At 47.1% G+C, this 27,680-nt stretch overlaps 2 protein-coding genes across 2 annotated transcripts; one reads left to right on the top strand and one right to left on the bottom strand.

Annotated features, from left to right (window-relative positions):
* Positions 1-957: 957 nt before the first annotated feature.
* On the top strand, positions 958-7,590 carry RAX (retina and anterior neural fold homeobox). The gene is made up of 3 exons (XM_090037889.1): positions 958-2,762; positions 2,886-3,130; positions 3,882-7,590. Exons 1-3 carry the CDS (start codon positions 2,498-2,500, stop codon positions 4,326-4,328), a joined length of 957 nt encoding a protein of 318 aa, XP_089894015.1. The 5' UTR covers positions 958-2,497; the 3' UTR covers positions 4,329-7,590.
* An 8,477-nt stretch (positions 7,591-16,067) lies between these two features.
* GRP (gastrin releasing peptide) lies at positions 16,068-26,946 on the bottom strand. The gene is made up of 3 exons (XM_090037888.1): positions 26,645-26,946; positions 23,806-24,056; positions 16,068-19,489 (listed from the first exon to the last, which is right to left on the bottom strand). Exons 1-3 carry the CDS (start codon positions 26,874-26,876, stop codon positions 19,436-19,438), a joined length of 537 nt encoding a protein of 178 aa, XP_089894014.1. The 5' UTR covers positions 26,877-26,946; the 3' UTR covers positions 16,068-19,435.
* Positions 26,947-27,680: the final 734 nt, after the last annotated feature.

Here is a 27,680-nt window from a genome sequence, read left to right as displayed (position 1 = left end):
CTAATGTAATGGGAGTCAAATAAATATTTAAAATAGATTATGGGATTGCAAAAACGTTGGAGAGGAGAACCTTAGATTTTAGCTAGGTCTAGATTCTCCTGTGTTTTGCTTTTGCTCTCTGTGGCTTGGGAGCCTGGACATGTTGCTTTTCCAAGCCTAGACCACTAATCCAGCCCTGTGAACAACAGAGAAGATATCTCCCACAGTACTGCTCTTCTGATCAGGCAGGAACCCAGAAAGCAGCATGGCAAAAGTCTAACTCAGTGGGTCTCAAAATATTTTTAGACTTAAGGCTCCTTTCAGAAAATGTCAGTTCTTGATAGACTCAAGGCTCCCTTCAGAAAGTGTTAGCTTTTAGTTTTCACTTGATTTTTAACTATAGAAAAATAATAGAGGAAAGACCGCAGCAGGCAAAAATGTTTGTAGAACTACGGATTCTTATTTGAAATCCCTGGGTTTATCTTGTGAATCCTGTTTGCATACCTAGCAGTGCTAACATTGCTTGACACTCCCTGGCACCCCGAAAAGGTCTCAAGGCACTTGAGGGTGCTGCATCACCCTGGTTGAGAATCCTTGGTCTAACCAAATGCCCCTTGTTCCCTCTTCAGAAGCAGAGACTGCAGTTTCATCCTGTAGCTTTCAGCTTGTTGCTTTTCTGCTACATTGTGCAAAACAGGATTCATACATACATGCAGTGTTCTTGGAGGGACAGGCATATTTTGTGCCATAAAAATTCAGCTCCAAATTAGAAGAAATTAGGAACATTGCACAGTCCATTCACCTTCACTAATAGAGTTCTTGGGAAACACACATGTAGATTAAACCATGACAATGGCCCCCCGGCTGATTGCTTTGAGTACTCTCCAGTGCCCTCACAATGGTATTGACTTGCTTTTTATACTGTGCACAAAAGCCACCCTAACCTCTTCTCATTCCTTCTCGGCCTCTTCCCCCCCCTTGCCAGTGTCTACTAGGTCTTTTCTGCTTTCCCCCAATAAACAGTAAATAGAGGATAACATCAAGCTGGAGCTATTAGGGTGAGCTGGGCAGTTCTAAAAGGAATTAACTTTGGTAAACGAGACTATAAGCCCCTTAACAGCGTGTGGGCAAGAGCTTAGGAAAACACAACCAATCTTTGAGAAACTTTACTGATCACTTTAATATTGGGGAAGTTATCAGAAAATTTGCACATGCGGGAAAAGATAAATACTAAGGAAAATTAACAAAGTATATGCATTTTGGTCTTGATTCGGAGACTAAACAGCAACAAATTCTGTTAAGACATTTCTCAAACTGGGGTAGGAAATGAACTTCTCCAGACTATGTGAGGAGAAGAAATGGGAAAGGAAGGAAAAAGTTAAAAATGAATGACAGCTCTAGAACAGCCCCTGCCTTGTTGCAGCCCTTTCTGTGCCAGTGTAGGGACAAAGTGTGCCTTTTGCTTATCCATAAGGTAACGGTACATATCCGTATAACAAACTTAAAGGTGTATCTGACCCCAAACCTTTGCTTCAGGCACTATCCTGCCTCTTCTCAGGAAAGGTCACACCTTGGCCACATAGCTGACATCCACGACTGGTAACTGCTGTTTTCGCTTCAGTCCCAGGAAGCAAAGTCCTGTGAGTCAGTCATCTGGCCAGGGGTGGCCCTGACTTGCATGGGCTTCTTAGTTCACACCGATCATCTGCTAGGCCAGTAAAATCTTTTCTCTGCTGGGAGCTGGATGCCTCTCGTCCCCACTCCTCCGCCTGGTGGGAGGCAGGTTCCAGCCAGGGCGTGCAGAGAGGGGCAGATCCTGCCGGAGGTCCAGCATCCAGCTCTCCCCTGCTTCTTAAAAAAGCCACTGAGGATAAAAGCAATGGACTGTCCTCTCTCAACCTGTCTTCACAGGAAGTCTTTCAGCTGCTCTAGGGAAAGGTGAAAGGCTGCTGAAGAGGAACAAAGCCGTTACATTCCCCGTGGTGGCAGCTGAGGCGCTTTCAGAGGTGGCCGTCCCCTTCCCGGGGTGCTCCCTCCTGGCTCGCGGCTGTTTCTTGCAGGAGCGCGTCACCCTCTGGCATCGGGTGGAGCCCCACCCCGGCCTGGGAGGTCTGTCGGCACCTGCCGGTCCCTGGGCAGCCCCTGCCTGTCCGCGGGCAGCTCCCGGGCCGGCGGCCCCGCAGCTGGAGGAGGAGGCAGCGTCTCCCGTCCCCCGGGCTCCCGCGCCGGCTCCCTGTGCTCCGAGGCCCGCGCCAAGTCCCGCAGGGCGCTGCTCCGAATCGGCTCCGGATTGACGCCGCTCCTGCCCCCTCCCACCCCGCGCTAAGAGGCTTGCGGGCCCGGGGGCGGGGCGGGCGGGGCCGGGCTCCCAGGTGCAGGGGCGGCCCCGCCAGACCCCGCCGCCTGCCCGGGGCCGCGGGCCGCGCTTTAAAGCCGCCGGGCGGCGGCGGGCGCCGATCCGCGGCTGTCGGGGCGGGGAGGGCATGGGGGCGGGCTGCCTCCCGCCCTGAGCGCGCCCATGCACCTGCCCGCCTCCCCGCCCGGCATGGCCGAGGGCGGCTTCCCCCTGGGCAGGAGCCCCGGCGGGGCCCCGTCGCGCCTGCACAGCATCGAGGCCATCCTGGGCTTCGCCAAGGACGACGCGCTGCTCGGCTCCTTCCCGCCCGACGGCGGCGGCCGCAGCCTCAAGGAGCCGGGCCGGCGGCCCTGCGCCCACGGCATGCCCGCGCAGCCCCCGGCGCCGCCGGCCGCCGAGCGCGAGGGCCGGGCGGAGGAGTACCGAGGTGAGCGGGGCGGGCGGCGGGCTGGCCGCGGGGCAGGAGGCGAGGGGCGAAGCCGGGCGCGGCGCGGCGCGGGCAGGGGCAGGGGCAGGGGCGGCGCCCGACGTGTGCCGTGTGCTCCCGCAGAGCCCTTCTGCCCCAAGCGCGCCGAGGAGTGCGCCAGCCCCGAGCTGCCCCCGTGCAGCGGCAGCGACTCCAAGCTGTCGGACGACGAGCAGCAGCCCAAGAAGAAGCACCGGCGCAACCGCACCACCTTCACCACCTACCAGCTGCACGAGCTGGAGCGCGCCTTCGAGAAGTCGCACTACCCCGACGTGTACAGCCGCGAGGAGCTGGCCATGAAGGTCAACCTGCCCGAGGTGCGGGTGCAGGTGAGTCCCGCCGCCCCCGGCTCCTCCTTGTTTTCTTTTGAGCCTTCATTAAAGCCGACTGATCTTTAAGCCCCGGATCCTTCAGATGTTTGAAAAGCTTTACGTTTGCTAGTCATCGGGGGAAAATCTGGGAGCGCTTCCAAGCCGCGCCGGGGACGCGCCGCGCCTCTCGTGCCGTCCGGGAGCGGCGGCGCTGGGCCCGGTGGGCTGCAAGGATGGAGCCGAGCCGGGCCGGGCCGGGATCGGGCCCGGGCTCCCCGCGGGGAAGGCGGGCTGACCACTGCCTGGCCGGGGCGGGCTAAGGCGCCCTTCCCGGCTATTTTCTGCGCCGGATCTGCCCGGCGGAGCGCCCGCCGCACGGGTAGCAAGCCCGAGGGTGCCGGGAGGAGCGAGGCGCCAGGGTGGCACCGCGGGGCAGGCTCTCGAGGGAGCACTGCCGTGGCCGGGCCAGACCCTCGAGGGGACAAACGGGCCTGTGTGCCCCGGCAGAGACGGAGGGGCCCCCTCGCCCTTGCACCTCCAGCTCGGGTGCACGGAGCGGCCCCTGCCGAGCCCGCAGCTGGGGGAAGGAGCCGCTTCCTCGAGGGGCTGCGTGAAAGCAGCGGCCTCCTCGCACTTCTTGCCCGGTGAGAGGCGGTGGACGGGAGCCCCCAGGGCCCGGGCCTGCCATTGCGCAGCTCGCAAGCCCGCTCCCGCAGCATCCCCCCGGCCGGGCTGGCCCGCGCGCACTAACCCGGCGCGGCCCTTGCAGGTCTGGTTCCAGAACCGCCGCGCCAAGTGGAGGCGGCAGGAGAAGCTGGAGGTGACGTCCATGAAGCTGCAGGACTCGCCCATGCTGTCCTTCAGCCGCTCCCCGCCCGCCGCCGCCGGCCTCGGCCCCAGCCTGCCCCTGGAGCCGTGGCTCAGCCCGCCCCTGCCCGCCGGCGCCCCGCTGCAGCCGCTGCCCGGCTTCGTGGCCTCGCCGCCCAGCCTGCCCGGCAGCTACACGCCGCCGCCCTTCCTCGGCTCGCCCGCCGCGGGCCACGGCCTGCAGCCGCTGGGCGCCCTGGGGCCGCCGCCGCCCTACCAGTGCGGGCCCGGCTTCGTGGACAAGTTCCCGCTGGACGAGCCCGACCCGCGCAACAGCAGCATCGCGGCGCTGCGGCTCAAGGCCAAGGAGCACATCCAGTCCATCGGCAAGCCCTGGCAGGCCCTCTGAGCGTGCGGGCGCGAGGGCCCTGCCCGGGGCCGGGGCCGGGGCCGGGGCCGGGCTGAGCCGGGAGACTTCGCTTCCGTGCGGATGGAGCGGGCAGCCCCGCGGGGCCGAGCCCCCTCTCCCGGCCGGCCGGGCGCCAGGGCCAGGCAGGTTGCAGGAGCAGCAGCGGGCCCTGCGCCTAGGGTGCCGCCGGGGGAAGATCAGCTTTAGGAGCGGCTCTGCCTTGAGCGAAGGACTCTGCAGAGACCCCCGAGCAAGGAAGATTACCCCTTCCCCCGTCACTCCTGCCGGCTCAGGGGGTGGGGGCTTACAAAAGGTGGTTAAGAACTTGAAAATGGACAGGATCCTACTGACAGGAGGAGACCGAGCCCTGGACAGTCTGTCTGACACCGGAACAGAGGGTGTCTCGCTGGCTGACAGGAGCCTCGCTTCAAGAATCCCCGTCCCTTTGCTATCTTACACCCTTTGCTATTTGCCTCTCCCCAGTGAGGTCTTCCAGGTTGTTTGCTACTGAAACGCAAACTCCTCAGCCCTGTTTGATTCCTCCAGTTTAGTTTTCAAGCAGGGGAAACATGATGCAATTGTGTGAAATCCAAGTAGCATTGCCCTTCGCCACCATTTTCAGAAGCCCGGTATGTTTTTTTTCTTTCTTCCACCTTCTCTGTTTCTCCCTTCGTAGAATTGTTTCCTTGGGGGACCCCAAAGCCCTTTGAGTCACTGGAGAGACTCTGGCTGACCTGAGCTGGGCTACCTTCTCAGTGCAATTCCCTCCTGTAACTCTTTCAAAGTGGTCCAACACCTAATGTCACCACCGATACTTTGTCTGTAAGAGGGGAGCCTTCCTGCTTGGGTCTCCCTGGAATGTAGCAAGCAGTCTTGTAGGCCGTGTGTGGGAAAGGAAACCAGGCAACTCACCTAGATGCTATATTGCTGGTTCGCTCAGAAACTCCTTTTGTGACCTGACAGATTAATTCCTCAGAGACTGCATTTCACTGTAGTAAAATGGGGTAACTGTTGCTCCTCTACCTCTCAGAGGTGTATTGAGGATTAAGCAGTTGATAACACACTCTGAAGATGTAAAATGCAGTAAGTATTGCTAATATGTAGTTATCTCGTTGAGTGAATATCTAATGTTAGCTTCTCCTCTAGCGCCTGGTGCCGTTTTTAGCCTGGGACAAATACCTCTGAACACACGCACACGGTGATTGTCTACAGGCTGCCACTAACAGATTCCTGAGGATCCTTGGTTGGGAGTTATGGTTTACCTTGATCTACCTAGGAGTTAGAGCTGAAATGAGAGGAGATTTGGGAGGGCGGGCTGAGCTTTACTATCAAGGAAAACACATAGCATTCCTGGAACTACTTGTTACTGCAGTAGATTAAAAAAGGCTGTGACCCTAACAGCTCAGTGACTGTTTTAAACCAGTTTTCCAAGTGCTCCCTTCTTTTGGGTAAAAACCCCTATTTGATTGAGATCAGTGCCTTGCCCTCAGTTTACTAGCCTGAAGTTTCTGCAGTGAAGTAAAAGGAGATAACTAATCTCCAACCTATTTCTTTTTTTCAGTATCAGCAGACAGCAATCTGTAAATCCTTTTATCCCCTCTGGGAATAGGGGAATAATCATTATTTCCCTCTACCGGCACATGGCAGGAAAGTGTTAACTAGATGTCGAACTATATACCATGGGATGAAATCAATCTACCCATGTGCCAGGGAAAAAAGCAAGTGCATCAGAAATCCAAGTTAAAAAGAAACGCTAATGTAACGAACAGGACCAGCACCCTTTCTGGCTCGCTGGGAACAAATACCTAACGTTTAATGTTAAGACGCTGTTTCATTTGGTTTCATAAATCAAAAACCAAGTCTAACATCTCTCTCTCTGTCCCCCCCCCATACGTTTCCTGAGCTTTCTCCAGTCGCAGGCAGGCACTTTTGGGAGTGCTGACATTTTTCAGGGAGCAGCATGACGGCATTGGGAGCTCCAGGCTGCTGGCTGGGTAGAACTGGAGGCTTCGGGCGAGGGAATTGGCTGCAATTAAAATTACACATATGCACCGAGCCCCCTGCCATTGTCCGAACTGTAGAAATTAAAAACACAGCGTTTTTATTTTCCATTATCTCTGTTACCACGTTTAATGGGGCTGAGAACCTTTTAAATAAAACACCCCTTCTTTTTTCTGGGCACAGGGTGCTTTACACACTCTGGAAATTGTGGCAATTAACGTTTCTCATTAGGGGAAGGAGAAGGCCTCACAAGCCCCCTCATTGTGTCCTGGGGACAGTTCAATAAAGACTGGGAGACCTCTTCTTTCAACATTTCCCACTCATTGTGGCCAGACAAAGACTGGCTTCTAATTATATTTTCACAATCTGTGCCTATCTTTAAGGGTCCTGTCAGAAACAAGCATGTCAGCTTTGTTCAGCTTCACTTCAGGGAGCTTTTTAACCTTAGACAGCAGTTTCTAAACATCCCCAACCAACAGGCCTTCTCAACAACGTTTCCCATTTGCAGACTCAAGAGCTTCTTTTGCAGTTAATAATGGGAATCACTGTATTTTGAAAACAGCCCCTTCTCCTTTCTTTCCTCCCACCGGCCTCCTCCTTGTCCTTGTGACCAAACCTGGGATGCATCCTGCTTCGGGGGCATGGAAACAGGCTGAAGGAGTAGCATTCAGAAAGGGTTTGCTTCTCCAGATAGGCTCTGATCACTCTGGTGACTATGGGTTTGCAACGGACCATGCATCCTTCTCCTGATTTCAACAACATGTAGTTACTGCGGAGTCCAAACTTTTCTCTGACTTTAAAGGGCTTTGGATCAGACCCCGACGTGTTCCAGTCCTGGGAGATCAATTGTGCTTGCAATTGTGCTCGTGTAAAACTAGAGCAACTCCACAGCAGTGTAACTTTGGGCAGAATACACCCCCTTGTACTTCAGAAATAATAGAGCTTTGTTGGCTTTCCTAAGCAAACTATTTTGTCCATTCCTAATAAACCCCACAGAATTGAAGGATGCTAGGGAAAGGGACTCATTTTTTTGCAGTTGTACATTTTACAGTTGTACATTTTAAGAACCTGATTCTGCAAGCTCTGATTATTTTGACATGAGCAGATTTCACTTTCAGCACTAAGGGAACATGGATGACAAATGCATGGATCGCAGTAGTGTATGTGGTATCCTGTCCATTAGGGGAAAAGAAACCTTGTCTTGTTTGTAAAGCCCTCATCTAGCATATGTTAAATTCTAACAATAAAGGACAAAACATGACAAAAGTTTTAATAAAAGACTATGACCTCTCCTTCCTGCTATAGCAAGAATGATTCTTGTAATTGTTATCTGGCAGGATTCCAGCTAAGAGCCTCATTCTGAGAATATTTGCATACCTGAATAATTGTTTGCCTCAGGCTTTATATTTAATTGTTGTCCAGCTACTGTTAGGAATATTTTTTGCTAATAATTTATAAGTATGTGGCTGGCATTCCAGTGCTAAACAGCTACTTTTTTTTTATACAATTTTTGAAAACGAATTACATATTTTTTACTACCTCTAATCTGATCCAAAGCTTGTGAAGTCATTGGAAAGCTGCCTATTAGCTTTAATAAGTTTTGGACCAGGAGCTGGAGGTGTGCAGATAGCAGTTCTTAATCATCTATGTTGTCTTCTTTATGCTGTTGCTAGAGCTCTGGACATGAAGGTATGTCCTATGACTTCAGTGGGTTTTGGACTGGGATTACAGATAATGGCTCTGACATTATCTCTCTTTGCTTTTGTTGGGGCTTCTTAATAGTGGTAGAACCCTGGACACTGCTATGTACAAGCATTGTATATTGTGTGTACTTTTTATATATTATTTAGAAAATGGTATTTAGGGTGTTAACAATAAACTAGGCAAATGATGACTGAGAACTACTATCAGCACTTTTTAAGGCCGGATCCAAAACCTACTGAAGTTCAGCCTTCAGCCCAGTTAGTTACAAATGAGGTCCAGAAATTAATGGAAAAAACACAGCTTCTTTTTGTTTTTTTATCATGGACCTTTCTACCAGGGCCTTGTTGTATTAATCTTTATGTGTATCGGTATGATCGTATATTATCTTCATGCATGTGCATACATATGTATGTATAATGTATATAGACCCGTGATTCTCAGCCAGAGTGCTGCAGTGCCCTGGGGTGCCTTGAGACCCTTTCAAAGGAGCTGTGGTGTGCCACATAATATTATTACTATTAAGTACAAAAGCATGATTCACAAGATAAACCCAGAAATGTTAGATAGGCATCCCTAGTATCAAAAGTTCCAATCTCTTGTAGTCTTCCTGAATTCTTTGCAACAAAATAGTATCATAGAATCATAAAAAAATGAGGGTTGGAAGGAACCTCAGGAGGTCACATGTAGTCCAGCCCCCTGCTCAAAGCAGGTCCATCCCCAGCTAGATCATCCCAGCCAAGGATTTGTCTAGCCGGATCTTGAAAACCTGCAAGGATGAAGCTTCCACCACCTCTCTGGGTAACCTGTTCCAGTGTTTTACTACCCTCCCAGTCAGAAAATTCTTCCTAATATCTAACCTCAACTTCCCTTGCTGCAACTTGAGACCATTGCTTCTTATTGTGTTATTTGCCACCGCTAAGAACAGTCTAGCTCAGGGGTGGGCAAAATGCAGCTCACCAGGCCATTCTATCCAGCCCTCAGGGCCCCTAAAAAATTTAGAAAATTAATATTTATCTGCCCCTGGCTGCCTATTATGCGGCCTTCGATGGCTTGCCAAAACTCCGTAAGTGGCCCTCTGCCCAAAATAATTGCCCGCCCTGGTTGAGTTCCATCCTCTTTCAAACCCCGCTTCAAGTAGTTGAAGACTGCTATTAAATCCCCTCTCAGTCTCCCCTAAACTAAATAAGCTCAGTTCCAACAAGCTTTCCTCGTAAGTCATGTCCCGCAGCTCCCTCACTATTTTTGTGGCCTTCCACTGCACTCTCTCCATTTGTCCACATCTTTTCTGTAGTGGGGTGCCCAAAACTGAACACAGTACTCCACAAGTGGCCTCCCAGTGCTGAATAGAGGGGAATAATCACTTCCCTGGACCTGCTGGCAACACTCCACCCAATGCAGCCCAGTATGTTGTTAACCATTTTGGCAACAAGGGCACACTGCTGGCTCATATTGAGCTTATTGTCGTCTGTAACCCCCCCACAGCTGCCCAGAGTTTCTGCAGAGCTGCTTCCCAGCCAGTCAGCCCCCAACCTGTACTAATGCATGGGATTTTTCATCCTAAGCGCAGGACTTCGCACTTGCCCTTGTTGAATCTCATAAGATTCCTTTTGGCCCAGTCATCCACTATGTCTACATCACTCTGAATCCTAGCCCTACCTTTCAGCATATTTACTACTCCCTGCAGCTTGGTATCATCTGCACATTTGCTGAGGGTGCACTCTATGCCATCTTCCAGGTCATTGATCAAGACATTAAACAAAACCAGCCCTAGGACTGACCCCTGGGGCACTCCACTTGATACCAGCTGCCAACTAGCATCAAGCCATTGATTACTACCCTCTGTGCCTGATGCTCCAGCCAGTTTTCTATCCACCTTACAGTCCATTCATCCAGTCCATACTTCTTTAGCTTGCCTACAAAAATGTTGTGGGAGATTGTATCTAAAGCCCTGCTAAAATCAAGGTGTATCACATCCACCAGTCTCCCCACATCCACAGAACCAGTCATTTTATCACAGAAGGCAGTCAGGTTGGTCAGGCATGACTTGCCCTGGTGAATCCATGCCGACTGTTCCTAATCACCTTCTTCTCCAAGTGCCTGGAAATGGATTCCTTGAGGATCTGCTCCATGATTTTTTCAGGATTTGAGGCGAAGCTGACTGATCTGTAGTTCCCTGGATCCTCCTTTTTCCCTTTCTTAAATATGAGCACTATGTTGCCCTTCTCTAATCATCTGGGATCTCTCCCACTTGCCATGAGTTTTCAAAGATGATGGCCAGTGGCTCTGCAATCACATCAGCCAACTCCCCCAGCACCCTCAGGCGCATCCCATTCAGCACCATGGACTTGCACATGTCCAGCTTTTCTAAGTGGTCCCTACCCTGTTCTTTCACCGCTGAGGACTGCTCACCTCCTCCCCAGCCTGTGCTGTCTGGTGCAGTAGTCTGGGAGCTGGTCTTGCCTGTCAAGGCTGAGGTAAAAAAGGCATTGAGCACTTTATCCTTTTCTGCATCCTCTGTCACTAGGTTGCCTCCCCCATTCAGTAAGGGACCCAGACTTTCTCTGATCCTCCTCTTGCTACCATCATACTCGTAGAAACCCTTCTCCTTCCCCCTCGCATCCCTTGCTAGCTGCAGCTCCAATTGTGCTTTGGCCTTCCTGTCTCCATCCTTGCATGCCCAAGCAATGCGCTTATATTCTTTCCTACTTATTATTAAAGTTTCCACTTCTTATAGGCTTCCTTTTTGTGATTTAGTTTACTGAAGAGTTCACTGCTGAGCCAAGCTGGTTTTCTGTCATACTTGCTAGTCTTTCTGTGCATCGGGATGGTTTGTTTCTGCACACGCTCTCCTGAACTACTCTCCCCCTCAGACTGGCTTCCCAGGGGATCCTGTCCATGAGTTCCCTGGGCAAGCTGAAGTCTGCTTTTCTGAAGTCCAGGGTCCTTACTCTGCCAGTCTCCATCCTTGCTTTCCTCAGGATCCTAAATTCAATCATCTCGTGCTGCCCAAGTTGCCATGTACTACAAAATTCCCTGCCAATGCTTCCCTGTTTGTGAGCAGCAGGTCAAAATAACTGCTCTACTATTTTTCTGTAGTCAAAAAATGAATGAAAACTAAGATCTGGTATTTTCTTGTGGTGCCTTGAGTATAACGAGGGGTTCCTTGCTTATTACAAGAGGTTGAGAAGGATGAGGGGTTGAAACCACTGGTATAGATAGTGCAATTATGGCTCTTAAGGAAAACAATCTGTTACTCTATTTCTGAAAATAGTTATATTAAACAGATAATCTGGCAAATATCCTCCAACAGGAAAGAGACTTAAGGCTCTAGATGTGACAGATCTAGCCATGCTGCAGGGTGCAATTTCATCTGAGTTTTGTACTCTTTGTAGTTTTCTGTGTCCATACAGTTCCTCTCAAATTGTTCTGTTCCATTTTAGGAGCCCATTTGTTCAGTTTGTTGTAAATATATTCCCCTCCTTAATTGGGTGCTGAGTCTAATAATCCTGCCTCAGCTTGTTAACTGTACAATAGCAGTCAGAGTTAATGACCCATTAGTGATTAATTCCTTAACCAGCATCTAATTGCTCACTGTAAAACCTTTTCTTAAAACAGGATTAAATCATCTAGATCCTTAACCACTTCTTTACTATAACTTTGCTAAGGCTCTTACCCGGTCCTTCCTGAATTACCTATTTCTTTTTTTTTTTTTTTTTTTACTTAGACCAGTTTAAGGAGACAGTATTTTTAGAGTTTGCTTGGACTTCTTAAGAACACCATGAGTTATGAATGGATAAAAAAGATCTTCAGCAAAAACAGAAAAGCTCCTTTCCAATCCTACTCACTTTCTTGCAAATATTGCAATTTCTGCCCTAAGTACAATGCCTCATTGCAGGCTCTGCAGAGTTCTGGGAAAAGTGGGCTTACAAAGTGGGGCCAGTTGGGACTACACGTATGAGAAAGGGCTACTCAGAAAGGTCTGTGGGCGTCAGCCAGCAGAGCTGTAAATAACTGGTTGGGTTTGCTAAGGAACAGATTCTGAGCATGGAAGAGTGCATCAATATGCTGCTCCAGGAGTGGGGTGGTGGGAACGTGACTCCTCTCTCACTGCTGGAGAAGTAACCTGTACCGCCCTTTCGCTATGCTCAGATTCTTCCTACTTGTCTGCATACTCTACCAGCTCAGTTTTGCTGTTCCTTGCCCACGTCCCTCCCAGTGCTGTTCAGATGCTTTGATGATGAAGACTACCATAGGAAATCAGACAAGATCTCTTCTCTCCTCTTCTCTTCCAATTTCATTGGATATGCAGGGTAAAACATCTTATAATCTTGCTAACAACTGTGAATGTTTCTGGTGGATTTCCCCATAACACCTTTGCTGTTGCAAAGGTCACATTTCTAATACAACCAATCAGTGACTGATTTTTAAGTAAAATGTGTGAATGAAAATGACATAAATGTTATATTAAATTTGCTCAGTTGGCACTCAGCTTGACAGTGTTCTGGAAAAGTGAAGACCTCTAAGTAAAGCTCTTTCTCTGCCATCTATGTCAGATACGGTTAATCTTATACATTTTTTCATCAAGGTGCGAAACAGATGTGGGTAATTGGTAGATTCTTCATCTCTTGAAATCTTTCAGGGTGTCTTTTTTAGTATGCTCTGGCTTATCCAAAAGTTCTGTGTTTCCAAGAGCTGTCACTTGGTAAAATGCTGTGGTCAGTACTGCATGGGAGAAGAGAATAGGTCAGTCATTCTGAACCCGCAGCCCATGGGCCACATGCGGCCCAGTCAACACACTGCTCCTGCCCATGTGGCATCCTGTTGAAACATTTCTTAAATGGACACGCAGGAAGTAAGCTGTGTGGGTGCTGCCCACATAAGACATTGAGAGCTGCAAGTGTGGTCCCCTGTGGCAAATAGGTTGAAAACCACTGTACTAGATGATTATAGTGGTCCCTAGGGGGGGATAAGGTAAGTGAGAAGGAAAGGAAAGGAAAGGAAAGGGAATGAGAGGGTCATGGCAGCAAAGAAAGGAATAAAAAGGGGCAGGTAGGGGGTGAAGCTGAGATGAGACCAGGAGACAAGTTTGGAGCAAACAGCAAGTCAACACCGGGAAGGATCATCAGTAAGAGCTGTAAATAAATAAGTAAATAAAAAGTCCCTTTGTTTGGCTGAAGGTTACTGATTTGGCTGGATGTAGGAAGGGGCGGTTCTCTGAGTGTGCCTGGAAGATTTTTCCCCAAGGGTCCCAATCTGAGAGACGGTAAGAATGGCTTGTAGGAAGCTCTCCTGTCCATACTGATGAGGATCCTGCTCAAGTGCCTTGCCTGAATGCACCGTGGCACAGGGAAAGAGATGGATTTTCACACAGGCAAGACTCAAGCTACCCAGGACTCAGTAGGGTAAGCCTGCCTAGCTTCTGTATCCCACCGCTCATCATGATACCGGAGCACTTCCCAGTTTGTAATGTATGAACCCGCACAGCTCCCCACTGATGTAGGGAAGTGTCATTGTACACAGCAGGGAAACGAGACATGGGGAGATGTGACTTGCCCAAAGTCACACAGGAAGGAGCTCACCCAAGTCCCAGGCTGGTGCCCTAGCCACTGGGCCATCCTTCTTCTCCCTCTTCCTTTGTAACACATCTAATCACATGTATGAATGTAAAAGTTTCCAGCCAGCATTTTCTTGTGCCTCTTTTATTTATTATCATGCTTGAACACTACTCACCTCCTGTCAGATTGTTTCAGTGGATTCCACCCCCACATGGTTCATGGGGTGGTCTCACGCCACAAGTCTGATTCAAGTGCCAGTGGCAATACGTGGGTGTAGCCATGGCTGGGGATTGCAGCATGGAAACTGCTTCATCCTAAATGAGAGCTCCATGGTGATAACCACTAAAGACCCCCCCGTGAATCAGGGCTGCTCCTTCTTTGTTGAGGCCCTGAAGAATGGGGAATGTCACTACTTCCTCTGTCCTTTTGTTTAATAGGAAACCTCTGCCCACCATTGGCCTGACTCGTTCTGCCTGTTCTCATTCAGACCAGCCTTCCCCTCCTTTTCCCATGCAACTGTCACAGTCACCTTTTGGGGGTAGTAGCACAGAGAAGGTCAAACGCTGTATCTTGGGCCAAGCTAAACAACTGGATGGATGAGCACAGAGTTGTTTGGTCCAAGCCCCTGTGCCAACTCTTTCAGTTGGTCTTCCCTGGTTCTGGGGAGCACCGGCACCAAATAAGACAATTTTTTCTGTGAATCATGCTGAAACCCCACCAAGGCCGTGTTGAACAGGAGGAAGGGTTCGTTGGCTGTTTAACAATTCCCAGGTGTGGAGAGGGAAAGAGTTTCTGCAGCCAGTGTTGCACAAGGGAATGGCATGTCTAGCATCACATCTGCCTGCCTTCGACCCCCAATGACCAGCTATTCACAGCTGGGCTGATGGGAGGCAGTCTTCAATACAGTTGTGAAACAAGGGTCAAACACACTTTTTTGGCTTAGTACCTTCACCACTGTACCATCACAGCCTTTGCATTAACTTTGGTGCCAAATGCCTTTGGCCATGTCCTCCACTGACGGAGGCTGGAATTGCTCCAATAGTCAATAGAGCTATACTGGTTTAGACCATCTGGAGGTCTGGTCCGTGACACTTAGGAAGATAAAGCTAACTTTTAGCTGATATTAGTAAATGCATTCTCTGACTCTGGTGCCTATTCCTCCCAATAGGAGTTTTGCTTAAGGAAAAAAAAAAAAACCCAACCCTGCAGACTTTGTTGGGGAGTCCTGTAGACATGCTTTTGGACATGAGTTAGACTTTATCTTGGTTTAACACTGTCCTATGAAGAGATCAGCATAGCACTGCTTCAAAGGAAATTAAAAATGGAATTAGAATTGCATAACTTGTCATACATAAAAGATACTAGTCTGGGTGTTTTACGTATCAGTGACATATTTGCATTGGGATAATAGTTTGTCATCTAGTCCATGTGACCCACCATTTACTTGGCATGAAAAGATACAAATCACACATTTCAACAGCTACTAGTTGTATCATGCCTTAACCACTCTTTAGGGATATTTTTAACACAAATATTTTTTTTTCAGACCTAAAGAATACTGTTTTGTTTAGGCAGATTAGACGCAGATAATCATGCTCACTTGTGTAACCTTTACTTCATATGAGTAAAGTGAGTGGTATGTGACCAGTTAATTATACACTAGTCAGACAGCTAACACTTGTTAACTCTATCTGCAAATCACAGAATGAACATACAGTATAACAATACAAGAGCATAATAACAATTAACAATTAACAATTGTCAATAATACAATGTGATAATCATATTTGTTCTTTAAGGGGTTTTTCCTGAAGTTTTTTTTTCAGAAACATTTGGGCAGAATCTATAGTACTGTAATAGGTATTTTGAAAAGTCTTAAAACAGACTTCAAGTTGGGAAGATTGCCTCCCACAACTCTCTCTGTCAATGGGTAGTGGTAGAGAAGCATGATTTATTTAATGCCCCCACCCCCCCAAAGCCATTGGTAGCTTTAAGGTAGGGAAACAGAGAATCGCTGGATCTTTAGCTAGGATCTCCACATATCAAAATATAACATGTTTTCATTGTGTGTCAAAATCATTCATGTCTCAGTTAGAAAATATATATAACTGACTTGTTATCTTGGGGCACACGTTGATTCACAATTTATAGGTTGGAACTGGGTCTCCTAGCATTTTATAACTGTGGTTCAGTCCCAGCTGTGGTATTCCAGGAGACTCAGTCCTCTTCGTTTTGTCCAGGGGCTTCCATTCATCATCACCGTTATAAACATTTGCTCTTAGAAGTGAACGAGAGAAACACAAAGCCACAAAATCACCCAAATCCTGTTTCAATGATGCATTTTTTGGCAGGGTGCGCCATCTGCTGGAGTCTGGAAGATTTCATCAAAGCTGTTACTATTGCCATGGCTGAATTCCTGTGATAGGAAGATCGTAATGTTGTTATAGCCATGATATAGGTCCAGGGAAAATGAAGAAAGCACGCTTTTTTTGATGATATGATATCTTTTATTGAGCCAGCTTTATAGTTGAGAGAGATATTAGACAAACTTTCAAGCACAAAGTGCCCTTCCGTGTTCTGGGAAGGAAACAGAGCCGAAGCTGCAGACCGGTTAAAACAGCTACTGTTGTCAAACCACATCATAGTAATTACATTGATCGCTTAAAAGTAGCAGTGGGCAATAAACCTGTGGAACAGAAAAGAGTTCTTGGGAGTGCTTACAGACCACGTAAGGAATAGTTGCCATAGATAAACCTAATTATGAAAAAAGAGTATGCTCGTTCAAGGCAAGCGACACATAACCTTCAGATAACAAATAAGTTAAGAGGAGGAGCAGGTAAGTTATAATGAACCACAAAACTATTGTCCATGTTAAGAACATGGTTTCTGATGTCCAGTAAAGTATGAATTTTTAGCCCCAGGATTGTTTTATGAAGGTGCTGAGAAGATTTCCCTTGAGGACAAGGACTGGGAAGACAGAGATAGAGTGCTTTCGCTACAAAATGTGTTTTTCCAGTGGTGATGGGGTATTTCTGTCCTTTGTCATTTTTATGTGGGAGTCCTTTTTGGAGCACAGTGGCTGAACAGTTGTATTTTGTGCATTGGATGGCATATGCCACATTTTGTGATAAGCCCATGTAGAATGCCTGGATTCTGATGGTTTTGTTGTAAAGGATTTTGGTTGTGGTGATAGGGGAGATGTGCTGGCAGATTTTGCTTTTGTTTACAGGCAAGGTCTTGCTCTGATTGGTGTTTGTTGATCAGTACAGAGTTTGCTTCTGATGATGAGCTTGACACAGTTGGGTTGTTATTGGAAAGCCCAATATGGATGTAATATTACTTTCGATTAATGATGCTCTTAAATTATAGGTTTTAATAGTTTAAAGATCTTTTCATAGGTTCCAGCATGGAGTGGTATGTGACAACCAAGGTGAGCAGTTGGTGGATTTTTGAGGTGGATCTGACTAATTCATTCAAAGATACAATCTCTTTCTCTGGTGCAGTGTCATCGTTGGTGGTCATACATAGTCTACTCAGAGCACATGTGGCAGTATCAGAGGGCCTGGCTATCAATTGCAGCTTTCTTGGTATGGTTGAGATAGTTATTACTTTTTTTGAAGCAAGTGTGGGTGGGGAGGTGTACACACTACACAGTTGTTTGTAGGGTGTCATTCTAAATGTGGATGATGCTATCTAGAAAGTTGAAATATTCCAAAGAAAATGTGATGGAATTTCAAATGTTATTGAAATTGTAGTGAAAATCAGTAAGCAAATGTACAGTACATGCTGCTTCTAGTTGAGGAAGGTTCCAGCTCTGTATTCTGGGTATCAAATGGGTTAGATTATACATTTTTCTAAAAACTCATCTTCAAGGTGGCTCAGGAAGAAGTTGGCATATAAGGGTGCCCTTTTTATAAAACATTTGGCTAGCAAATGCTATAGCTGAACAAAGTTCAACATCCAATGAGGTTAATAATACAGGACTGTTTTGAAGATCAGTGGGTACATCTACATATGCGCTTTAATGCTTGTTAGCCTATTTTAATGCACATTACAGCATCACAAAAAAGTGCTCTTTAGCTAATGCACATTAAAATAGGCTAATACACATTTTTCTAGTACCTTACAATGGAGGTACTAAATTTAATGCACATTGCCAAAAGCACGTTAATGAATGTGTAGACATGCCCAGTTACAATTTGTGAAGTCCTTTGAAAATTCTGTGTTTTCAGTGTTACTGAAAACTGTTTATGAGACTGGGATTTATTAATAGCTTTAAATTGGCTTGCGAGTCCCAACAGAAGCTGCATCTGCATCAGAAGCCAGCCTGTAATCAATCAGTTCTTTGAATAAGATGGGGTTTCTGACTGGTTGAAGAAATTAAAACAATCCCAATTACAATTCAGCTTAGTGATGAAGTCTAAGGTGATAATAGGCATTCTACGATACTAGGTCCCTTTCTGCAGTAACCAAACTTCTGTACTCATGCACTTACTGCTTTTGGCCTCTGGACAATTTCTAAGGTTAGGTCCTAAAAATTACATTTCATTTAAGGTGATTGTGAGTGGTTAAAAATCCAAAATCCATTAGAATCCAGCCATGCACTCCTGCCTTGAGCCAGGTTTCAATGGGTGCTTAGCAGAAGAAGATATTTATTTCATTGACACTCTCTCTTTATAAAAGCATAAATAAGTGCTGGGAGAGAGAAGCTGGGGAATAGAAAATGTTGCTGTATTTCTATTTCAGAGAGAGCCTGCTTTTTAGTTACAGTTCATGCTACATGCAAGGTGAAACAATAGGTGTTTCATTTCTGAGAGTGGATGCAATTAAGTCCCCTTTAATGCCTGTCCGTTCTTTAGTATGGCATCATTTCTAGCTTTCACAAGGACTAACTCTGTAGTTATTCACGTTGTTCTGAGTGAGAAGTAGTGAACTGAAGAGTGAGTTTGCTTTGTGTATTTGGACTGATGTGCATTTTGCTGCATATAGAACTATAAGCAATGCAGCACCGTGCCCATCAGCTCACGTGCGTAGCAGACTCGATTAATTGAGTCTGCTCTGATACACTAGATTTCCAGCACTTTGCAGTGAGAAAAAATATGTGTATAAATGCCCATGGAGAAATGTGCTGTACAATGCCCAGCTGAACCCACCTTTGTGTGCGACTTGCCCACTTCCCTTCCATTTTCTGTTCTGAAGTTCCTTTGTGAATGTCACACCAGAGCCATCTCCGCAGGTTTCTCCTGGGCCTCCTTTTCATTGTGTTGGAGTCTTATACATCAGTGTAAGGAAGTCTTGGATGTGGCTCAGTTCAAGCATAATTCTTTATGTAAATGGAAGTAATGAGTCATATTCTGACACGTATCAATCTGCGTAGCATCCTGGGATTCAACGGCACCACACTGATTTACATCAGTTAATGACTGTCCATAACACGGAATGAAGCCCTGTTATTTGGTTGTTACAAAGTACAGTACAGTAACTCCCAGTTTGTAATTTTAATTAAAAGCATAAACTTGGCTTTTTTATTCTTATTTATTGGGAATGTTGAAATGTTATGTAGTTTTGACCTAAAAGATGACCTGAATAGACAGAGAAGTTATATAATTGGAAGACCCTTCCCGGACAGCAAAGCCTTTTAAACAAGAAAATGCAGCTTTGGAGGGAAAAAATAAAAAAGCAAGATTAGTGTTGGACCATACAATACAAGTGTTTGGGTATTTTACACAAAAGAAATCTTGTTTACACAAAGGAAACCTTGTTGTTTATCTGATACAATCAAGCGCTTGTGAAACATAGTCTCTTAAGGAAATTATTCTGTTCCTGTAAGATTGGGAGATCTTCACTTCAGCTTGGAGTGTTTTCCTTCATATTCTTAACTTGAAGCAGATATTCCATCATCTAATAAAAAAAAGAGTTAAATAATATTAGTAGAACAGTCCTGTCCAAAATCACCTGCTGATTCAATAAACTTAGCATATGGCTGTTGTCTGTATCCAAAGAGCAAATAAACTTCTAATAAACTTTTTTAATGGCCACATTTGTCTTGGTTAACTGATTCACTGACAACCAGAGTATTAGACAAATAATAATCCCTAATTATTTTCTCTGTTGTCCCATTTATATAACATCAAAATAATATTAAAAACCAAGTTTATAGAAAGAGTTTAAAGTTTGCTTTAAATTTCACTTGAGCAAAATTTTAGAACAGGCCGAGTGTTGTTTAGATTTCTATAGCCAATCCAAGTTTGTTGCAGTATGAATTCATTGTGTTTGAAGGACAGGAGATTTATCATTGATTTGCTTGAAATTAACTGAGGAAGAAGAACTTAACAATTAAAAAAAAAAAAACCCAGAACAACCTTGGAGGAACCATAAGTAAGGCTGAATTGTTAGGACATGACATTAAAGCTAATAAAAGTGAAGAATGGGCATTGTGGATTTCCTGATCAAAAAGGGACAAATATGTGGAGGAGGCAACAATAGAAACAGAAAAGGATGGTGACAAGGACACAATAGTGGCCATGAGAGATTTCAAGCAACATTGGTAGAAAATAAATAAATTAAGCAGTAGGGGCCTGAATGGGATGAAAGCAATCAGGGTTCATAGATGCTATTCTACAAACAATAGAAGAAACAGTCTGAGTTGTAAATATCTCATACCTGGGTGTCAAACATACAGCTTGCGGACTGAATCTGGCCCATAAAACCATGTTATCCAGCCACTGGGGCTCTCCTACTGAGGCTGGGAATTTGACAGCAGCGTGAGCAGGGCCAGGGCCTGCCACCAAATTTGTGGGTACAGAACCTTCTTGAGGACTCATGTTGAAGGCAGCAGAGTAAGCAATGACTGTCTTAGTTTCTGCAGCTCCCTGAGCTGAAGCTGCTCGCCCTGTTACTGGAGGTGGGTCTGTATCTCTCCTGCATGAGCCCAGGGAAGCTAATTTGAATCCCCACCGTTTTTATAGCATCAAGATAGAACCTAGGTCCTTTGTGCCTTTTAACTGTTTGTATGATGTGATGCTTTGACCACCCTGTGCCAGGCTTTTGGCTAGCAAGTTATTCAGGGTAGAGCCTGAATCTTTATGTTTGGAAAATGCTTACCACACTGTGGGAATCAATAGAAAATACCAGTATCATACCATTTTGTAGGAAAAAAACACTAAAACGATACTTGGTGATATTACTGCATGCCAAAAGTACACTCAGCAATAAGGTCCCATATACAGTTGCTATCTTCTATCCAACAGGAAACATACAGACTGTCTGTGCTGTTAGACTGGGGGCGGGGCTCAGCTATCAATGTGGAGAATTAGGAAACACAAATGTCTTCCCAACACGCCATGTCTTATTTGCATTCGGTAGATGGCAATCTATGGTCATGCACATTCAGAGTTGGACCTTGCAATGCTAACATTTCAATAAGTACATGTACAGTGTTCTGTAATTACAGACTTGTAATATGTTGACCATGGGATGATCACAGAACACATTCCTTCTGTCTGAGCATACAGCCTACAGTTCACCCTTCTTTATTCACATTTCAGGAGCTGAAGCCAGCAGCAAATATTAATCCACCATGACTGGGATTAAGTATCTTGCTTTTCTGAAGAATAGGTGCCTGTTTCAAACTCCAGTGCAGTAAGACTTGGCATTTTGTTCCACTTGTAGGCCCCGTCTTGTAGCCATGGGAGCCAACGGCAAATTTGCCTGAGCATGTCCTTACTGACTCTGGTGGCTATATTACGAAACAGTGTCTTGAAAACATGCCCCATCCTGTGAGCCCCACTCTGTGTATGCCAAATGCTGAAAAAATACACTGGAAGCGTTTACTGGCATGAGCTAAGGGTGCGCCCAGCCCACTCTCAGTCTCCCTCGCAGTTCCCAAGACTGCTCCAATGAGAGCTGCATTATGTTTGTGTTCTTTTTTTGGCAGTTGGCATCCAGCACAAGCAAGCGGGTGGAGGGTTTGTTTTTAACAGTAATGCCCCTAATATGGTTAGAGGTAGTATAGCTGTTCTCCATGACTATCTTCTATCTTGGTTTGGACATCCCACTGATTACTGTGCTATTTGAGCCCCTTCATTAAGCTACACAGTTTACAGCATCACATTCCAATATAGTGTTGGCTATAAAAAATCTGGGTAACTCAAACGGGAAAGTCTACAAACCCAAAGTCTGCCCTCAGAACGGTTTTGAAAAAGTCTGAAAATTACAACTCTTATGCTCCAAGCATCCTTGGCTTTCAAAGTAATATGCCAGTATCCTACTAGCTTCTTGTTCATAATAAGTTATTATTGTTTAATCATATCATAAATGATTGGCACATTTTAAAGGCCTTCTAAAAAGTGAAGCACATTAGACTCTTAGGGCTTCAATAGCCAAAAAAGCAGGTCTCAAAAAAGAAGTGCAGTTTGACTTTGAGCCCCGATCCATTATTTACTGAAGTTAATGGAGAAATTTCTGCTGACTTAAGTAAGTATTGGATCAACCCCTAACTGTTTCTGGCAGTTTCTTTGCACAGTGGCATAGTGAAATGCAGAGCATGAGCTTGCTTCATGGGGGTAAGGTATTCCAGGGCTCAGATAGAAAAATGACCATGTGGAACGGCTCACAGGTGGTGAGGCAAAACAGAGTAGCCTGGCTCCATGGATTTTAATCACATGGAAAAAAACCTTGTCATACAAATATTCAACATTCACTGGAGAATTTGAGGTGCATAAGCCAACAGCTGTCATTAATCCCTGGATAGGTTTTATCTGTGACCACAGAATAATAAGAATAATGTAGGTATAGTTCTTAATCTAGGATAAAAGTACATACATATATATGGATTTTCACTGAGGTAAAATTTAGCTCTTAATAATTGAATATGTATGATTTCATACAAACTACTATTATAAGTAAAGCTATTCTTCATTCTACTCAGCAGAGAGGAAACTGCATATGTTAAAACCGATGCAATATAAATTTTATTGCTAGGCTACATGCTGCAGAACCAAAAATAACATAAGTGAACCAAAATAAGTATTTTATTATTTATATTGTGTTAGTCATAGTTTCTATACTGTTGTATCAGAGTCTTTTTGGTTATGGATATAGAATGAGACATATGGGTGAAATTCATCCCCAGAGTTTCAAGGACTTGAGTCATTGGGTGACATCTTAGTGTCATTCAAGTAAATGATAAACTTTCCAGGGACCTCAGTAACTTAATAAGGGATGGGTGAGCAGGGCACCAGCTTTGGCTGGTGACTGAGGGGGCACAAGATTGAGGGTTGCTACTTGTGGCATAGCTACAATGCTGACCAGAGTGTAAAAAGTGCTCATTGGACCTCAGTGGACCAGAATTTCAGCGTAGTGGTACCAATTTCTTTATGCCATGCTTTCACAAAACGCTTAGAAAATTCACTAGGCGGCAGTAATCGTTGGATGTGGACCACATCATTGCTAAGTTCTCAGTGTTGTTCTAACTAGTCCATGTATTGGAAAGCGAATCCCACTTGGCTCTTCTATGGCACTGATCATCTGTAGATCTCCCAGCATTCAGGAATATGGCCACTATCATTACCCCCATTTTACGGGTGGGAAAACTTAGCGCAGAGAGAAAAAATGACTTGGTCTCCTCAGTGCCAGTCCAGTATTCTAGCCAGAAGACCACAGCAGAGAAAGCCAGTGCCTAACCACGGGCAGACTGGGCAGCAACTGGCAATAGCTAGCTTCATTTATTTACTTTTAAATACAAAGGAGTCAAGCTTTCTGAGCTCACATATGTAACTATGATGGGATTTTATTGTTATTACCTTTTATCCCCATCTTTCCTTGCTACTGTTTGCTACGCTGTTTTTAAATTCCTCTAGAAACTCCTGAGGGCAGAAATCAAGTCTGGGTCTGTGTTTGTATAGTGGTTGACAGTAACTGGGGCATATAGACACTAGGACCATACAACGCAGTAATAACTGAAAGAACACTCACAAAAAAGATGGTGCAAAATTTGAAGTTTGCAAAATGTTTGCTGAGTTCCTTTAAATAACAGACACATTCAGGAGGTTGGCAATTTGCTGACAATTTGTGATCAGGAATAAGAGCTGGATTCATAATGTTCACTGTTCACAGCCATGTACTCCACCAGTTCTACCAACAATCCCAGAGTTTGAAGAGATTAATTTGATTATGTTCAGTAAAGAAAATACTGTACCTGCTTATTTTAAACTTACATTTTTTGGGCTGCTATTGTCATCTGTCTCCCAGGTGTTCTTGGTGTACCATGGAAGCTCTTCTTTTAGGATCTGAGGGTTTCTGTTTTCATTCCCTTCTAACAGCCTTAGCAAGTACTTAAATGTTTCTTCCCATTGAAGGTAATCTTCTAGCTGCTTGGTATTTTCAGGTAATGCTGAAAATGAATTTTTGTTTCCTTCTTCATAAACATAAGGCAAATCTTCAGTGCTCTTTTTCCCCATTAAATGTCCTGTGAAAAACAATCAGAATATTGTGAAATTAACCAAAACTGAATGGATGCGATTGCTCAAAGCCACATTCTGAGTGACAGGTAGGTGATGTCATACTATGCCTAGGGGGGCAACGTGGGATTTTTGTCACAGACGTGCACAAAAAATAACCCATAGTCCTTGGGTTACATGGGTGAAAGAAATTATGATGAGTAGAAGGAGATAAGGTGCTGAGGCTGGAGATAGAAAGAGATGGTTGTGAGCAGGGATAAGTGTGAGGAGCTGAAACAGATCATGACAGTTTTAAATCTTGACTTTAGCATGAAGTGGCTTCCACACCATTTTTGCTTCAAAAAGCTAAATTGAAATAAATTATAAAATTCACTAAGAATAGTAATTTGAATAAAAAAAGCTAAAAGCAATATTCCACATGTTGATGTTCTGAAATGAAATAGGGCTCATGAGCAATCAGCAGGGGGACAAGATGTTTTCTTAAAACAGAAAAAAAGTAGGAATAAAACAAAGAACAACTACAGTCAAAAGAGTAGTGCATGGGCTGGAGGGGAAATATCCTTCAATTGTTTCCTGTCATTGTTTTTCTTAGGACCTGCGTTTCAGACCCCGAGGCTATACTACATCATCCCCTTCACAATACTAGTTTGGGCTGGGTTCTCTTATTAGCCATAGTTCAGCAATGGACTTGCGCTTGCGTTTTTTTAGGTGCTTGAGTTCTGTTGAATTTAACACTTAAGTACATCATCAAGTGCCAGCCTGGGAAAATGCTTAAATGCATTTTAAAGGGTTTAGACTCAAATGTTTAATTGCTTTCCTAAACAGAGAAGATCTTAAGAACATGCTAGTTTAAATGCTTTGCTGAATCAGGATGTTAATGAAATATTAACAGCAATGAAACATTCCAAGATTGTTTCTATTTCACTATTATTCACTATTTCAATAGTGAAATAGTATGCCACTGCATACGCTACACTAAATATACCAGGTTGTTTACCCACTGTTAAAAGAAAGTAAGACAAGTTATTTCTGTGTCAACAAATATTGATCAATCAAACCGTAATCCCCATAATCTACATAAATGACCAGATACAGCTGGTTTGCCAAAAGAGGTAATTTTTTAAACTGAATTCCAAAATTCAGATCATTTTGGCAATCTGGAAGATGAAGAAAGAGAAATTTCAGAACTTAATCTAGTGGCTGCTGCAAGTAGTCCCCACTGCTTTAATCAGCTTGTTAATATGAGCCGTCCAAAAGCAGGAAACTAAAACACCCGATCTAAGGTGGATTCCTTGCTGTGGTGGAGGAAGAGTAGTACTTAATGCATGGTGCAGTAAGCCTTTGAAAACAGATGTATCCTCTGGTTTTTGCACACTAGATAAAATTAGCCCAGTTCTTTCAGCATACATGAAACAAGCAAGCAGCCGTACTTCTTGTTGCATGGGATTTTAAAGACTAGCATAAGCTTTAGAAAACTACTTTTCCTATTTGCCCATGAACTTCAAAGGAAAGGATAAATAACAGAATCATAGAAAAAGAGGACTCGAAGGGACCTCAGGAAGTCATCCAGTCTAACTCTCTGCTCCAAGCAGGACCATCCCACTTAAATCATCTCAACCAAAGCGTTATCTCCCTGCAAACCTCTAAGGATGAACCTTACACAAATTCTCTGGGTAGCCTGTTCCAGCGCTTTACTACCTTCCCAGCAAGAAAGTTTGTCCTAATACCTAACCTCAACTTGCCTTGCAGCGGCTTGAGACCACTGCTGCTGCTTCTGTCACCTGCCATGTGGTTCTGTTATCTGTGTGCAGCTTTTAAAGCCATCATCTAAAACCCAGGACCGATCTCGGGGAGTCTTTTCTGTTTGTTTATTTCATCTTAAAACTAAGCAATAAATGAACCTGGCACCCCTGTGATTGTCTCACTCCAGATCTTTGCATTTTGCTAGCAAGTTTTACACTTCAGCTTTAGAAACAGGCTTCCCAGCCTCCAGGCAGGTGGAGGAGTGGTGCTTTGCCCCTTACACAGGTGAGGAGCGTGCGATGCCAAGCGGTCCTGCCATGTGGCTGCGGTCACAGTGATTCTTGTGATCCGGACAGCCCCGGGGGGAGGTGGTGACACTGGGCCAAGCCAAGGCAATCTCCCCAGAGCCAGACCAGCGAGGGGCGCAGCCTCTGCACCAGACCTTCCTAGACCCTAAATGTTGCAAACCAGGGTGTGAAGAGTGGCTGGGAGAAACCCTGGCAGACCCACTTTGCCCCCCTCTCTGCCACAGGGACACCGGCGACTGGGAGCCGTGGTCCGACCCGCAGCGGCAGCTCCGATGACCCGCTGTTTGGGAGCAGGGGCCCTTTGGCCTCTCGCTCGGGGCTTGTGTGGCCGCTCCGGGGCCGGGGCCGGGGCCGGGGGAGGCTCAGCGGACCGGGCGCGCCGCCCCCACCCCTGCGGCCCCCCCGCTGGGGGTCTCCCCCCGTAGCTTGGGCCCCGCTGGTCCAGGGGCCGCCCGGGGCGCCCAACCCGCGCCCGTCGAGTCCGGCCCGAGGGGACCCGCAGCAGGGGGCGGCGGGCCCGGCCCGGCCCGGCCGAGGACACTTACCCACGGCCCAGTGGCTGCCCCGCGGGTAGATCTTGGCCAGCGGCGCGGAGCCGCCGCCCGACGGCGCGGGAGCCGCGGCGCCGGCCGCCGCCAGCAGCAGCAGCAGCAGGGCGCGGAGCGGCAGCGGCGAGCGGCGCTTGCCGGGCAGCACCCCCTCGCAGCCCCCCATGCCGAGCGGCGCCCGCCTCCGGCTCCGGACGCTGCTGCCGCCGCCGCCACCGCTGCCCCGCATTTATAAGGCGCCGGGACGAGGTGACAGCCGGGTTCAAGCGTCTGACGCCTCCCCTGGAGGTGGCTCCGGCGAGGCGGGGGCTGCTCCGGGGCGGGCCCCCGGGATCCCCCATCCGCCCCCGCAGCCCGACACTCCCCGCCCGCGCCCGCCCTCCCATGCTGCCGCCTCTGGGGGCCCCGTCCAGCCCAGCCCCCGCCCCCCCGAGCCCCGCCCCGCTGCCCGGGCGCCGTCCCCCCCCTCGGCGCGGACAAAGCCCCCGGCCGCCCCCGCAGCCCCCTCCTCACGGCGCTTTGTTCCCGCCGCGGGTTGCCGGGCTCGATAAGCGCTTGGCTTCGCCCCCGTCAGCGCCTTCTTATCACCCTGCCACCCCCGGGGCCGGGGGCGCAGCCGAGGGCTGGGGGCGGCTTTATTGCGGCTGATAATGGCGCAGGCGGCCCTGATTGATGGCCGCGGCCCCGGCAGGCCCGTGTCGTGGCGGCTCGGGGCTCCAGGAGCGTCGAGGGAGCCCCCGGGGCCGCCCGCCCCGTCCTGCGGCCCGGGTCGGCTTCATGTCGGGGCGAGGAAGCCTTCCCGCCCCCCAAGACCCGGCGGGTACCGGCTTGCTGTGGCTCTGGCGGCTGCCAGGCTCTGAGGGGCCAGACAGTCACAGCGGGTGTTAACACCGTCTGCCCCCCACTCCACTTCCCCTGACACCTTGTTTCGCCATGGGCTTTATCCAGCGCCTGGTCCCTCTCTCCCTTCTGAAGGATGGCGGCCCCGCACTTCCCCGCCTCAGTGAACAAGCAAATGCCAAGCAGCCCCTGA

This window comes from Crocodylus siamensis, chromosome 3 (assembly GCF_052110815.1).
Source record: "Crocodylus siamensis isolate JL-2025a chromosome 3, ASM5211081v1, whole genome shotgun sequence".
In the NCBI taxonomy this organism is placed as follows: Eukaryota; Metazoa; Chordata; order Crocodylia; family Crocodylidae; genus Crocodylus; species Crocodylus siamensis.
Note: the sequence above shows the minus strand (reverse complement) of the source record. Positions and strands in the feature narration are given on the sequence as shown.